The 16,729-nt window shown below is 35.8% G+C and overlaps 1 protein-coding gene across 5 annotated transcripts in view; it reads left to right on the forward strand.

Annotated features, from left to right (window-relative positions):
• The window catches only part of LOC113229300 (peroxidase-like), a 155,864-nt gene extending 143,900 nt beyond the window's left edge, over positions 1 to 11,964 (forward strand). For all 5 annotated transcript variants that reach the window (XM_026462850.1, XM_026462849.1, XM_026462848.1 and 2 more), the window contains 3 exons: positions 4,944 to 5,145; positions 5,545 to 5,650; positions 9,264 to 11,964. In XM_026462850.1, the coding sequence (XP_026318635.1) occupies positions 4,944 to 5,145; positions 5,545 to 5,650; positions 9,264 to 9,339 (384 nt within the window). In that variant the 3' untranslated portion in view covers positions 9,340 to 11,964. The remainder of the gene's footprint in view (positions 1 to 4,943; positions 5,146 to 5,544; positions 5,651 to 9,263) is intronic.
• The last annotated feature ends 4,765 nt before the right edge of the window (positions 11,965 to 16,729 follow it).

Genomic DNA, 16,729 nt, shown 5'->3' on the forward strand with positions numbered 1-16,729 from the left:
ATTTTTACTGGGAATTAGTAAAACATGTTGTATTCCGAGGAACCGTCGGTTTCCACTGCTTTGTAGAACTAATAATTTGTGCACACTAAGCAAGAAATGAAATCCTGAACACGAATTTCATTCACGGGAATAAATCCACACAAGCAAACTCAAACGGCGGATATTGAAGTAATCAAGAACTCCGGAATACGTGTTCTACTTTTTATTCATTCCCTTACTCAGGTCGGCGACGTTCACCCATTTGTGGCCTCAAAGGCGTGCTCAGATTGAGTACAAATTGCATTATATCCTGATTGGCGAACTGTGATACCATTTCTTCCCAATTCGAAAGTGGTACTTTGGTGGAAAATTCCAACCGCTTTTTCCGCGAGGTCTCATTTTCCTACTTATCCTGTGCCTACATACAATCGTGCGTACACCTACCTACACTTCTTTAGATATATTTTTCCTTTTTATAAACATTTGTGTAAATACATAGTTCGGTGCAAAACTCGAGTGCTCTAGCCCGTTCAAACTTTTTGAATTATTCTATACATTGGAAATGATACTACTCAGTCACTAAACTAAGTCAGTCAATCATGACCATGGGACCTAAGGAGCCGAGATTTAAAACGTGCTTTAAAAAACAAACATACGCGATTTATGTCCGAAAAAATAAGTATTCCTAATGTGTAGTAATCGGGAAACTTAAGGACGATTTATTTGATACGCTTGAGCAAAAGATGTACCGTCCCGCATTGTTATTTTCAAGTTCCTTAATTAGAAATTCTTTCATAACACAGTGACCAACCAAATGTTTTGATATATTTGGGTAATTTTCAGGTTAGTTTTCTCTATCTTATTTCGGTCGCAATTTTTGTTATTTAAGTATTTGTTAGTTTTTTATTATTGTGAAATGTTAAGTAATATTTCAGGTACTACACTCGAATATTAAACAATACTTCATGATGGTATTTTTTCATATTTTTAAATAATAAAAATTGCCACAAAAATTAGGTACAGAAAACTAACTTGAAAATTATTCATTTATTAATGTTTCTAAATTGAGTTTTAAAACAAAACAATATTTTGTAACATAGAAATTGAAACTGTCAATCGTTGCTATTCAAGTGAAATAGATTGATAACACGCTTTTACACAAAACGCATTTACAATACTATAGATCAGGGGTTCCCAAACTTATTTTGTCTACTGCCCACTTTGAGAATAAATTATTTTTAGCGCCCCCATTTTTTCACCTACTTAAAAACCACTATAACTTCAAATTAAATTAGTGATTGTGAGCTACATTACCGGAGATTAAACATTCATTCTGATTCATTCTGCAAGAGTTAACTTGAGACCTGAGCGCAGTATGTAGTACACAACGGCGCTCAGGTCTCAAGTTAAGTCTTGTTATTTTGTATAATTATATAATCTCATGTTGTTGCGCAATTCCGTATCTTTAGTTTCAAAAAACTCTATCACAGAGTCAAACAGGTTGTAAAATCGAGTTAGACAATTGCCTCTTGATAGCCAACGAACTTCAGTATGAAACAACTAACGGTTGAAATCTTCGTCATTAGTAACACAAAGCTGATGAAATAATCTATCATTCAAATAGCTGTTACGGACTTTATTGACTGCTTTGATGACATATTGCAGTGATTGAAATAGTCGTTCACTTAAATTTCTAGCAACCAAATGTTGTCTATGAATAACGCAATGAACAGCAGGGACATCTGGAATTTTATTTTTCAAGTACGCTATGAAGCCTTTATGGCACCTTGTCATAGCCGGAGCGATGGCGCTCCGGCTATGACAAGATGCCGGCTATGACGATACGGATGGCCGTAGCAACTGATATAATATTTTTCAGAGGAATCTCTTTCTCATCACAAAGCTTGTCCATATATTGAATATGGTTTCGCTTGTTGTATCGGTCTACATTTCTAGCAAACAATAGTTCTTCACATATTTTCTCATCTTTAATAAACCTCACGTAAGACAGCTTCATTAGTTGGTAAAGTGGACTCATCGAGCTGAAATGAGAATTGACTATTCCTCAGATGATTGCACAATGATTTTCCAATGTTTTTAGCCATTTCATCAATTCGTCTTTGCACAGAATAATTACTCAAAGGAATTTTTCGGATAATATCTGCGGCCGGTTTATGAAGCACAGTAGTTATTACTTCCTTTATTGCTGGCAAAATTAACTCTACTCCCATGTTGTGTGTGTTGCCTTTTTGAGCAATTAACAAAGGGATATTGTACGAAGCTCGAAGTCCGTCGTCATCTTGCTTAGCAGCCGCCGAAAAGTTTTGCTATACTTGGCTGAGTATTATGCTTCTTCTCTAGGTCTTGAAAATATGCTACATTCTTGTCTTTCTTATCTGGATGTATTTTATTAAAATGATCCTGCAGTCTTGAAGGGTTCATTGCTTCATTCGAAAATATTTTTAGACATAGAAGGTTTGTAGGATTTTCAATGAATCCGAATTTAATATATTCCGCACAGTATTGCCGTCTCTTCTTTTTTATTTCCGACATTGTTTTGTTTTAAAAAATACGTAAGTAAGTATTGAACTTAAGTACTGCTTATCTATTACATAAATATAATGAATATAAAAATAAAATAAATATTACGTTGTTTATATAGGATTGCATAAGCAGCACGAACCGACAAGAATAAGATAAACATGCACAAACTCGTTTATCTCATTCGACGCTCAAACCTACTCAACTAGTAAGAACAAGTATTCTATGAACCAGCCGATTGATACAGGAATGCACAAATCGGGTTATTTAACAAAAACTTGTTAAAACATGATTGCCCGCGGTGTATTATCTACGAAAATTACCTATTTAGGAATACTAATAACTATTAAAATGCGAAACTGTGTCTGTTGCCCTTTTATTTTGTTTGTTTGTATTTAATTTCATTTCAAAACGCAGCGACCGATTGACATGATTTTTATTTTATTTATTCAATAAAACAGGACAGATATATGAACTACACGGAGATAAATATCGAACCGATCTCTTAGCTAATATTAGTTGATGTTCACAAGTTGTAGTCGAGAGTCGAGAGCTCAGTCGGTGTCTAAGGGTGTCGTATTAACTCTACTCAGTGCTCAAGTCAGGATTGCACTGGAAACACAGGCACTGGAAATACGGCCCTAATGGCAAGGACTTGAGTATGATTTTCAGTGCTCACTGCAATACTCAAGTCCTGACTTGAGTATTGAGTAGAGTTCTGGAATACGACCCTCAGAGTCTTTCTAGATGAAATTACAAATCTCCCCCTAAGCCTCTACACAACGCCCCCATTTTTTTTCTGGGTCTCTTACCACCTCCCTTTAGGCCTGCAGCGCCCACAAGGGGGCGTTGTCACCCACTTTGGGAAAGGCTGCTATAGATCAATAAAAAGAGAAAAATGGAAACAAAACAAATTACATTAACAACAAAAAAGGACAGACAAACAATATAAATATGCGTAACAAACAGCTAGCACTTATTTAATAATAAACAACTTGCGTGTCCTATAGTAAGTCATCAACTGTTAGCTTCCAGGTTAAGGATGCGTCAACAGAAAAACATTATGTAAATCGTATAGTGTATATTTGTGTTCATGTCGCAGTGAGTTATGAAGAGAGATTTGCGGTCGTTTCAATTTAAAGAGTTTATTAAAATCAAGCTCACAGTCGACGTCAGCCATTTTAATCATAGATCAAAGCTCCCGATGTCTTTTTCTTATCACATTTTATTCTCAAAGGTGCCCGAGGAAATTAAAATTGGCAATTTTTTTAAGTACCCTTTTTGCTGCCGTTATAATTAAAGAAGACATACTTTAAAGGCGCCTTCAAATTAAATACTTTTATAAGCACTGTAGTGACGCCACAGCGGTGCTGCAGTCGCGGCACTACTAATTTTCATACAATATTTTGAAGTGCAGCTGCAGCGCCACAGCTGCTTTTCCTGAATAGATATTGTATGAAAATAGTACTAGCGGGGCTGCAGCACCACAGACGCGGCACTACAGTGCTTCTACAAGCGGCTGACTTGTAGGCGCCCTTCCTGGGATAAAATCATGGTCCCATTCCGTACGACTAGAAATACGTCTGCCATGATCTTATTAGATATAGACATTCTTTATTGGTAAAATTAACATTTACAAGGCATACAAAAATTATAAATTATATTCGTATAATTTTCTTATATTACTATTACTTAACCAATGTGATAAGTTATATATTGATTGCTTGACGAGCCAGTGCTTTAATCTACATCTAAATAAGTTGTCCGAAGCGGAATCAACAATTTCAACAGGCAGGCAACAATTCATTGTTATATATAGGTATACATATGTATGTGAATACTCAAAACATAACTATTTCGCAGTACTAACATCTAATATAGAGCATCGATGACTAATATACACTTTAGTACTCCGATCACGCGACATTTCTAAAAGGTGTTTCGGCACAAGTATTTTACTCAATAAAATACTTTCATAGTTCATTGTTCCCTTTACCTCTTTCATATTTAAGGGGTTTCACTCTTCAGTGAAAGTTTTTTACTTATGTATCTACTTTATAATATTCAAGATATGCGGTATGTACATAATATGTATAAATCGATATCATAAAATATTACTCATCGTTTGAATATGCACATAAGAACATTACAATGTTTTGTTACCACGATATTTTTTCAATATTTTTTGTGAAATTACTCCATTACTTTGTTATAATTATATACTGAGTGAAGACAAATTTTTATAGATTTCTCACAGATGGCGCTACGGCAAAAAAGTATTTAAAAATTAAATACAAAGATAGGAGAGCGTCGGCCTGGTATGCTGAAGACACTAGTATGAATCCAGCCGGATGAAATGAAGTTTTCTTAGTATTCAATCTTTATATTAATAATTATAACATAGGTTCTTTTTAATTCAACAGAACATACAAATCTTGCAATCATTGTACGAGTCGCCTCAGGATGTGGAATTAGTAGTTGCCGGGTCGCTGGAACGCAACGTTCCAGGTGCTCAGGCTGGCCCCACATTCCTCTGCATCCTCACTGAACAGTTCTACAGAACCAGAGTTGGAGACAGATACTTCTTTGAAAACGGAGCTGATACTGACATCGCCTTCACTCCTAGTAAGTTTCGTCCAAAACTAAAGAAAACCCGTAAATAGTAGCACAATATAACGTAATAAGAGAATAATTAACAGAAAAAGGATTTGAAAAATGACAAAGGAATTACTTACTCCCATCGTTTCAAGTCATTATTATCGCTTTTCATATAAACAAGTAAATTGACTACCTGTATGTATATCTGTATTTTCTTCTAGGGTAGCGTTTTGTTTTACAATTACTAGTAAGTATGAGTATAAAGTGGAACCTGTGTAAACTAAGTCCATGGTTCTTGGTAAATATTGACCTTGAAGGTCAATAGCAGGAATAGCTTTGAGAAAGGAACAAATTTACATTTACCCTGTCCATAGGGTCGGTTCTTTGAAAAATTAATTTGCTAAATTTCGTGTTTTCCTGTCTCAGGTCAATTGGCGGAAATCCGCCAATCATCGATGGCGCGAATACTTTGTGACAACGTTAATTCAATTAATTTTATGCAACCTAGAGCCTTCGAACAAATTTACCCTCAGTAAGTATATACTTAGTATCTTCGTTTCACTTCGTTCCACTGTTACTTTTATAATACAAAGAATACTTATATGGACAAGTACAAAGAACGTTATCTGCTAACGATTTAGAAATGATGTAGCATTTACTTAATTTACGTTACACCCGATTACATTAATAAGATATTTTCACGGCTTCTCATTCATCGCTTTTCAAGAGTAATGCAATTAAGTTAACATCATGTGCAGTCGAAAAATAATAAATCCTCAGTGTTTTCTTTTTTCAATCGGCCTTGAATTTGCTATTCAATTATCTCGGCGATTTATTAGCTTATTTATTTAGGTAAAGCTATAATCAACCTCCTACGCAAGGAGAATGGTTTCATCCAGACGGGCATAATAAAGTCCATGGTAAAAAATATATTAAAGAACAAAAATACTTTACTTTTACAAGATTTATTAGAAAACAAATGAACCTTAATAAGAGACTGTGTATTTGATTTTTTTGTGACCTGGGATTATGAAACATTTATATCAAAATGTTTATTATGCAGTAAATTTGTCACCGTCTTAGGATGGCGATTACACAAACATATTTGGCAATGCAAATACGAACAGCCCATATCTTTCTACATAAGTTTTGTTTATAGTGCCCCTCCCTATCAACCTCTTGGTTATGCGGGAAGGGCACTATGGCCTGTGCGAGCGCACCTGCACAGGGACCATCAAGTCAGATCCCAATCTCGGATCAGCCCGTTTGCACGGATTTCATCCGGTTCTCTGTAACGCTAGTGCCTTAGGCGAGCCGCCCCGGGTGCACGTACAGCACTCTCCCTATTTTCCGGATAGGTACCGGAATTGTAGGCACGCTCACTTCCTCTCGCGCTCCGCACGACAAACTGTTGGCACCGCTAAGCCGCCGATTCCAAGTGTCGAAACACAAAACTGCGATGCGACGTCGTATCGCAGGAACTGTGGCAGTGGGTGCGATTTCTTGCGGCAAGGCAGATAGATGCCTTTCGCAGCAATTCGTGTCGCAGTTTTCTGCGTTGCGAATTCACATCGAGCTGATTCGCAGTTTGATGTTTCTACCGTAAGTCGACTACCAAATCTGCTCATTGGTGGCGGAGCTGTAAGACACGCGCACTTCCCGACGCCGAATGAACGGCGTCTCTCCAGTTCCTAATTCCTACGCGGCCGGAGGGACCGGAAGCTGTCTAGCTCATCCTCTACCGCGCTAGTGCCGGAGATATCAAGTAGCAGTGTCCTGCGACAATGTCCGGACATAGTTACCGACTTAAAGGGCAACTCACGTATCTCGCGCGTTTCCTCGCCTCAGGCTCTCAACTAGACCGCTAGTAAGACGAGCTAGCTGCGCGGGGAACGAACGCCCCGACCACACACCACCGGGGCAGACGAACGTGTTCGTCGCTGCAGCTAAGAACAAATCTCGGCGAGTCCATGCCCAAGTTCGGGTCCGCTAGACATGCTCGTGAAGGCGTAGTATCACTGGCGGAGGGCTTAGCCCGGACGCCCGCCTTACCAATGTCTTGCCGTCGAGCCCGTAGTCTCCCGAGCAATGTTGCGTTTTCGGTTTTGACGGGCAAGGATGCTGGTGAGATCACAGGCACAAGGGGCTTGTCAACTTATGTGTCAGGGTGACGGGCGTAGTGGCAGTTGCCCCTCAGACTTTGCAATTTAAAGTTCTGAATGGCATGGCAACTAGAAAGATGTGTAATATGCAAGGATGCTGAGAAATTCGAGTGTCTAAAAAGGGTTTGACAATAGACGGAGGCTTTTGATGGGTTTACTGGTTCTGTGCTCTTACGCATTAAATCTAAATCTGCCAGAAAATGTTATCTTTATTGTGCCCCTAAAATTTATGACCTACAGGTGAACTCTCTTTGTTGCATCTGCACAATAATAATGTTCCATTTTGTCGCCTTACTTTCTCAAATTCGTATCTTAAAGCACAAAGTTTACTGAAATGCAAAAGATGGATTGTATATACAAATTTTGCAGGCTGATTTCACATCACATTGCCTACATATTCACACCCTGGCTTTTACCTATTCTTAAAGTAATGCATGCCAATTAACACCCTTTATAAGAAATTTAATTTATATAGAAAGTTTTGCCATCTCCTGAATAATCACTCTTCAAACCATACGAGTTTGAGAAAGCAAGGAATCGATTCTTAGAATTTTTTGCAATTTGGTTTTTCTGATATATTGATAAATAATACTGAAGATTTAATGACTTCTTTTATAATTTCTTTATTGGTAGGTAGGGTTTGTACATTGTCACGTGAATTAAGTTTTCAATAGAGTTAATACAGCAAACATGTCTAAATAGAATATTTATAAAATGTGTAGTGTAAATATTTAGTGTTATTTAGTTAATGGAATTTTAGGAACTCGTAGAGAGAGATATTTATATCATTTGTTTCACAAATTTCCATGTAGGCGTATGTTTATATGAGCTATAGTGCTATTATTTGGTCTCCAACTAAGTTGTATTAGTTTACCCTTTGAATTAATTTATTGTTTTAAATTTGTTGTTGCTTACATTTTTAGAACCTTATTTGCATATTAACTGTAATTTGGTCCATATCTAAGTTGTTTATTTGCCGTACGGAGTTAGTGTGCCAAGTTTACGGGCTATATTATTTATTTGTGTTTGTTATTTTTAACTGCCTCCGTGGCCGAACGGTTACCATGCCGGACTGCCACGCAGAGGTCCCAGGTTCGATTCCCGGGCCGAGAGAAATAGTTGTATGGCCTACAATTATATCTCTCGTGAGTTTGGATGCAATCTGTAGTTGTCTATGTGTGTGTCCATGGCACCCGCGACACAGGGTTTCCCTAGTGCGGGGCTATGTTGAGTGTGTGCGTTATTTATTTATTTATTTTATTTATTTATTGCATTTGATTTGCATATCGTCGGGGATAGTGCAAATACGCGTAACTAGCATTTGATTATAAGTTTTCATTTCGGTAATTTAGTGGCCAAATGAAATCCGCGTGAATGTCGTAGCAACCAAATTAGCGTGATTTACAGAAATTCATTTGTTTTCATTCATTCATTTGTAGACAACATACATCAATGCTCACTGTGCAAAAATGAAGTCGTAGTCATTGGAATAACAAAGTAATAACGTTAAAATCCCTCTCCTGTTAAATATGATTTAGTGCAGATACGCGCCTTTTACCAATTCTATATTCTGCCTCCAAGCGGTAATGTGAGCATTGCTGCGTTCCGGTTTAAAGGGTAAGGGTGCTGGTGAAATCACAGCCACGTGGGACTTGTCAAATTATAGCGGGTGATGGACGCAGTGGCAGTGTTCCTCAGATCTTTGCGATTCAAAGTTTTGAGTGGCACTGCAATTATCATGGACAGGTTCGCTTACCACCAGGCGCACGTATTATTCATCACGTCACTTGGTAACATAAAAAAACGCATTACAATTTTTTAATATGAGTATTCTATTCATTACGCTCACTCTTGAATGCCATGAACTAAAACTAATCTAATTTGAACTCAGTGATAGAGGTGAATAGAGGCTGTCTATTTTGTTTAATAGGGGTTGCCATTTCGGAATAAGATTTTTGATTATATACACTTTTTACGTTGCAGGAACAAACTCGTACCGTGTGATGAAATACCTGCTGTGGACCTTTCTTTCTGGCACGACAGTGAATACTACAAATAAGTTATTTATATATTAATATACAACCTATGAATGAAATAAAAAGCGACTTTAATTTGTAATGTTGACGTACCGCGCAGTTTTCAGGTTAGTTTTCAATACCAAATTTTTGTGGCAATTTTTATTATTTCAATATTCTAGAATATTATCTTGAAGAATTGTTTAATATTCGAATGTAGTACCTATTCAGAATTATTATTTAATATTTCACGATAATATAATGTAATACTTACATAACAAAAATTGTCACTGAAATTAGATACAGAAAACTAAATTAACCTGAAAATTATCAACTCTGGATTAGAAAAACTTTACGTAACCGAAGCAAACGGACTTCTTTCGATGTTAAATACAAAAAAGATTGAAGAATGATGCCTAAAGTTCTAATTTGAAGTCGTTTTTGATTCCTTGACAAAACATCTTTTTTATGAAGACATAATAAAGTTATCGAAAAGGTTGTGATTAAACCTCGAATTGTAACTTACAGTGTAAATATGAATGTAAACGACAATACTTATATGGAAGTACAAATTTCATTTTGAAAGGGCGCACCTTTGCGGCTGATCGTAACGATTCCAGCCCATTCTTAATTTATTTGTACGTTATTTTGTACAGGCATTATATAGAAGTTTTTACGAATGTGTTCGCATGAGTCTCCGAGTTTTAAAGTCGGTTTGTATTAATCTCCTAAGCCTAACCCAGCAAACTACAATGGGAAAAACGCCAAATGCCCAATGTACAATGTTTTAATATACTTGACCCACTAAACGACGATACTTATATGGAAGTACAAATTTCATTTTGAAAAGGCGCACCTTTGCGGCTGGTCGTAACGATTCCAGCCAGTTCTTAATTTATTTGTACGTTATTTTGTACAGACATTGTATACAAGTTTCTACGAATGTATTCGCATGAGCCTCTGAGTTTTAAAGTCACTTTGTATTAACCTCTTAAGCCTAACCCAGTAAACTGCAATGGGAAAAGCGCTCGCGCACTACAATGCTCTAAAATATCTAACCCACTAATCATCTATTTGGTTCAACCTGTGAGCCGTAAAATTAACTTTGGTATGACTTTCTTATTGCATGATTAGTGAATGACGTTTTAAGAAACCTTTTAAGCCAATTTGATCTTTAATTACATTACATGAATACAAATTTCAACCAAAAAGCTGGAATTACTTTTTCTGTTGAATGTGTAAGAAGGCTTTCAGAGCAAAAGGTGCTAGAGTTGAATGTACTAAATATAACTCGATGCTTCAGGCTTCAAGCAAGTATACCCTCAGTTTTGTTTGAAACACGCAACCGAGATTTTTTTTTAGTATTTTTTTAGATATGGGTAGAATTTGATTATAGAAGCGTTAAATTAGATTGCGATATTTTTTACTGCGTTTATGTGATCATATAATATCGAACCATTACTGCCGGCTTAGCGTAAGCGACAAAAGACAAATTTTACAGAAGAGGTTTTTTTAAAACATTTATACACATAAATGTGATACTAAATTGAATTTCAATATATACTGTTCATTTTTAAATTGGACAGTATACAGAAGACACAAGGACACTACTGTCTTAGGAACCATTAAGTCTCTTTTTCTGAAAACAATTTTGGCATAGTAAATTTTTTGGTCAAGCGTGAGTTGTCCATAAAAAGGAATAAAATTGATAAACATTTTTTTAGTGCTAATCGACTTAGTTTCATGAAGGGATCATTTGATTGCATGGAACGAAAAAAATCGGGAAAAGCGAAGTTTGTCAATAATGGATGTTAAGGCAAAAAAGCCTTTACAATATATTTGTTATCTCTATCCAAAAATTTTTGAGGCTGAATGCCTCAAGCGTTTAAGGGAACATTTGTGATTAAAACTATGCAAGTTTGGTTAAAGTAAACGACGAAATAGTGATGTACTATGTCAGTTGAGATAACAAGTGGTGTCGCTCACCTTATGATTTTTTAATATTAATTGTGTCGATCACATCAAAATATTAAAAAAAAAAACATTTGAACGAACGATAAACACAGGTTTTGCTATAATTTCTATTTGATGTAATTTTGTCGGGAAATATCGATATGTCCTTGTTCGTTATAGTTTAAAAAACTACTTGCAATAAAAAATGCTGTTTAGGTAAAAATGTCACTTACGCTATCGTGACTCGATATTGTCTGAATATGAATTCTTAGGGGCCTTACGAGGTTAAAATATTTGTATTACTACCTACTACCACTATTCTTCTATAATTAACCAATGTGTTAGGTTTTAAATTGTATATTTAAGATGTATTTACAGTGTTTTAAAAATCTGTAACACAAATCACACATTACTTCGTATACTTTTGATACACACACACACACATATATTATATCATCTTGTTTTTTGCTGTGTGCTGCTTACTAAATGAATATCAATTACCAGCGCTCTTTTCTGTACACAATTTAAAAATGCAACTTATTAGTACTGACCATGTTTTATGTATATAGCTAAATGTAAGGTTTAGCATTATGTTATCGATTATATTATATTCAGCTTAATACATATTAGTAAATGTAAAAATGATTAACTGTTTATATGAAATGAATAAATGTGCCTTCATAAGTTTACTAAATAAGAAATGTAAATAAATTTTATACCTTAGAAAGTATGTGTTTTATTGTCGTGGGATTTTAAATCTTTTGTCCTGATAATTTACAAACAGGATTAGGTGGAATTTTGTAAAATTTTAAGTAAGTGCATGTGGTTTACATAATCTACATGCAAGGAGAAAAATGTTCCAAATCCCTTGGACTGCTTTTCGCATCAAACCAGACCAGGCTATCTACCTTAAGTCTCGGTAAGATACTTGATGGTCACATTGCCAGGAAAGAAGGACACAACCAGGAACAGTTAATGGTTCCACGGACGGATCGTATACGTCTGAGGGGTCGTTGTCCCACAAGATGGTCCGACCAAGTCTACACGGCTCTCAGCATCACATACAAAAGCTAAGGGTAAAGTCATCGCCTTTTGTGGGATTCGCGGAGGCGAAGGGCGCGCTGATGACGACAAAAAGGGTAAGGCTGGTGTGCAGTCGATGAGGCTGCCTGCAATAAGATTTAATAATGATTCGCTTGAGTTAAAATATATCACGTCGGAAACCGACAGGCTTTGCAGCAGGAGAAACCATGGCTGGAAAGGCCAATATGCAAAACCAAGAGTACCATTTCATCAATAGTTTAGCGTATGCATTTCAATAATAAAAAGAAGGGTGGGAATGCGTAGAAAAAATAGAATAGAATTCCGATTAAGTGTAAACGTATCTAGGGCAAATGCATCTAGTTAGTTAGTAATAGCGGATTTGGCATTAGTGCGGGATGCAAAAAGATCAATCTCGGGTTGTCCGAAACGTCTGACAATGGTCTGGAAAGCACGAGAGGACAACTCACACTCGGAGTCGGGATTAGTCTTCCTAGATTCTATATCGGCGCGATTATTTTTGTATTTACATAATATGCACATATGCATACAAAATTATGTTGCGCTTTTCGCACCATTGCCAAATTGGTTTACTTAAATCGTTAACCCTTGCGATTAATGTAACTGATCGCCGTAGTATTGCCGGAGTATACTCGCAACAATATAACATAATCAAATTATACTAATATAATATAAGAATACTGCAATTCTTAGTAATTGATATGGTGCTTCTTCTCAACAGCCTTCCGTTGGCCTCCTGTGCTACTCGCGCTACATACGGAATCCCAACCGGTGCGCGGTGCATCTGTATAAATTCTAATTAAAAACTTGAGTTTCTCATATACGATGAAGTCGAGTAACTATTGTATGTCCACCAACTCAAATCACTAAGAATTATAAAATATAAATTATTGTTTCATAGTTACCGATATGTTTTTGAAGACTTAGAAATTTCTGACTTTCCAGTAATTTTGTATATAACCAACCGTATTTAGTGGCTGGGCAAGCTGAGATGCGGACACCAATCAATTGAGCGTACCCCCGTATGGTACATCGGGGTAACCTCATTATTTTTTAAAGTAAGTGGTAAATTTTTTGACGTTTTTCTAAAGGTAAAGTTACACTTAAATTTCATGAATCGAAATTGAATCTTAGAAATTCACAAACTTGACATGTAACACAGACTTGCCATAATTAACGATAAAGCCTAAACATTGCAATAAGTTAATGGTTGCATTAACATTATTGATGCATCGTCATAATCAGCTGCTATACAACAAATATCATATAAATATACCACGGACTTAAATCCTTGTTGTCTCAAATGTGTTACAACTTCTTTCATGATTTTGGCAAACACTTTCGATATTGTGGACAGTAAATTCATAGGTTTCAATTTCATTCGAACCACTAGGTAAATACTAAAATCTGTGGTGGTGGTTCTTTCGGTCTGCTTCGCAGATAGATGTCGGTGAATACGCCTCTTTCCATGCGAGGTATCAATTTTGAGGCAATTCGATAGTCTTCCATTTTAAAATAATAATTTAATTTCTAATTATTTAAATTAATTAATAAGACAACGGAGAGATACTCTTGCAACACAATGACAGTAAAAAACCAACCTAAAGCACACAGAAATAAAATAAATAGTATATTAAACCTGGTGCACCAAAATAGTCAAGCCATGACAGGCAAAGAGTTAGAAATAGAATTATTTATTAACTGTAATAATATTGATATTCTTTGTACTAGCTAAACACCACTTTCTATCAAAACATCAGTTCATGTTTAGCTTCAACAATCACCAGGTGGCTAGTTCGGTCAGGAGAGAAAAAGCTATTCATGGCGGCTCTTTAATTCTTATTAAAAATAATTTAAAATTTAAAGAACGTACAGATATTGTGAGCCTATCTCTTGAGTGGACTATAGAGATATCCTGCATAGAGCTTGAACGGCTTGTTATATTAAGCGCGTACAGACCCCCTCATTCATCTTACGAACTATTTGAAAAAAGATTAGATGAAGTTTTAGGCAAATTAAATAATCCAAACAAATATATTGCTGTTTGTGGTGACTTCAATGTTAACTTATTAGAAGATTCCAGTGCTAGCAGTAGGCTCATATCATTTTTCCAATGTTATAATCTTGTGAATATTTTCTTGGTGCCTACTAGAATAACTTCCACTACTGTCACTTGTTTAGACAACATTTATACTATCGCCGTACCTAATAATAAATCTATTATAAATAAATTAACTTCTGATCACTGCGGTCAATTGGCCACTTTAAATATAACTGTTGACAAAATGCCACAAAAAGGATATCACATGTGTTCCGATATAATGGTCGACTTAAAGCTTATAGAAATAATGTAATGCTCAAACTAACTGAACTTCCGTACGTTAACGATCCCAATAAATTGTATAATTCAGTTTTCAACATAGTCAAAAGTGAACGTGATAACGTTTTGAGGTCCAAAATCATAACTATTAATAATTCATTGAAATTTAGTGATTGGGCGACTGTGGGAATTCACAAAAGTAGATAAAGACTATATGATCTTTACGATGAAAGGACTTATGACAATAGTAACAGTTTTAATGATTTTGTTAGGAATTATTCGAAAATGTTTAAACGTGTTTGTGTTGCAGCCAAAGCAATGTTTATAAATAATAAAATAAAAAGCAGCGCGAATGTAGTAAAAACGACTTGGAATATTATAAACAGCGAAACTGGAAGGGTCAAACCTCTTGAAGAATTTTGACTACTAAGTCGTTAAATTTGTCTCCCACCGCCGCTGAATCCTTACTAAAAGAAAATAATGCAGTTAGTATCACTAATTTAAGGTTCCGTCATGTATTTCCAATCGATATTGTTAAAGCCTTTAAGCCTATAAACATAAAAAATACTGCTGATCTTGATGGTTCTTCAGTCAGAGTAATTAGTTCTATAGTTGATTGTATTGCGCCTTATTTAGCCTGTGTCTTTAATAAATGTGTTGATGATGGTGTCTTTCCTGACCTCATGAACCAAAGTAAAGTTATTCCACTTTTCAAATCTGCTAGTATTTCTGACCCCACCAATTTCAGACCTATATCAATACTACCAACTCTCAAATATTTGAAAATATTATTCTAAATCAGATGTGTGCACATTTTTATAGTAATAACTAAATGTCTCCTAAGCAATTTGGTTTCACTCGGGGTCGCTCTAAAACCGACGCTGGTGTCGAGTTGATTAATCATATATTTGATGCATGGGAAGTCTCACATGTTCCTTTTTTTTATTCGGTTCACAAAACTGGATACAATTCAGATATAAACTACAAATATTTCATTTATATAGTAACCCGAGAAAAATGTATCCTACTTGATGTGAACACAACATGCAAAACAGGCGAAAATAACTGTATAAGTATCAGAATATTAAATAAGTGACAGTAAATCTAAATTTCAAGTACTTTAAGAAAACTCAACAAAGTCAGTCGTGTAGTTAACATAATAGACGTTTTCTATTTGAGTTCTTAGCTGAGACAACAGAACCAGTGAAAATATCGAAATCAAGATAGATAACATTGTAAGAAGAACACATGCTAGTTAATTCTACAAATAGGGAGGTTTTACGATTTTGCAGGAGACTGCCAGGACGGGGGACGGAGAAACGTAAACGATGCAGGATGTCAGGTGCAGCTATAATACCATGAATAATTTTGAATAAAAACATTACATCATGAGTTTTACAGCGCTTTTGCAATGAGAACATGTTAAAGTGAGAGAGACGAGATTCGTACGAGAACAGCTGTTTACATTTAAAATCATTGTATGTTAAATGATAGAGGAAACGTTTCTGAATACTTTCAATTCTATTTGAATGAACCTGGTAACTTGGGTTCCACACAGTAGAGCAATATTCTAAAATACTGCGAATTAAACTGTTATAAATTAAAATAGATACAGTTGGCTCGTTACAAAATTTTCATTTGTCTTGATACAAAACCGGTTAGCCTAGAAGCTTTGCTAATGATTGAATCAATATGCTTATTAAAACTTAGTGTAGCGTCTATGACGACACCAAGTCTCGAATACTGCTGACCTCTGTTAAAGGTGCATTGTTTATAAAATAAGTCACAGCTAAAGGCCTCCGGCGCCTGGTGCACTTTATGTGGTAGCATTTATTAGTATTGAGAACCATATAGTTATCGTGACACGTAACTGTGATCTATTACGCAGATAAGACTCACACCATCTTAGCAAAGATCCATGAATCCCCATGTGTTCCAACTTGTACAGGAGAATATCATGGCGCACGAGATCAAACGCCTTTTTAAATTCTGTGTATATTGAATGTACCTCACCACCCCCATCTAAAACATCTGACAAATCAGATACATATTCTACTAGATTTGTGGAAGTTGATTTTTGGGGCAAGAACCCGTGTTGG

Source organism: Hyposmocoma kahamanoa, unplaced genomic scaffold (assembly GCF_003589595.1).
Source record: "Hyposmocoma kahamanoa isolate Upper Pololo Valley unplaced genomic scaffold, ASM358959v1 296, whole genome shotgun sequence".
Classification (NCBI taxonomy): domain Eukaryota; kingdom Metazoa; phylum Arthropoda; class Insecta; order Lepidoptera; family Cosmopterigidae; genus Hyposmocoma; species Hyposmocoma kahamanoa.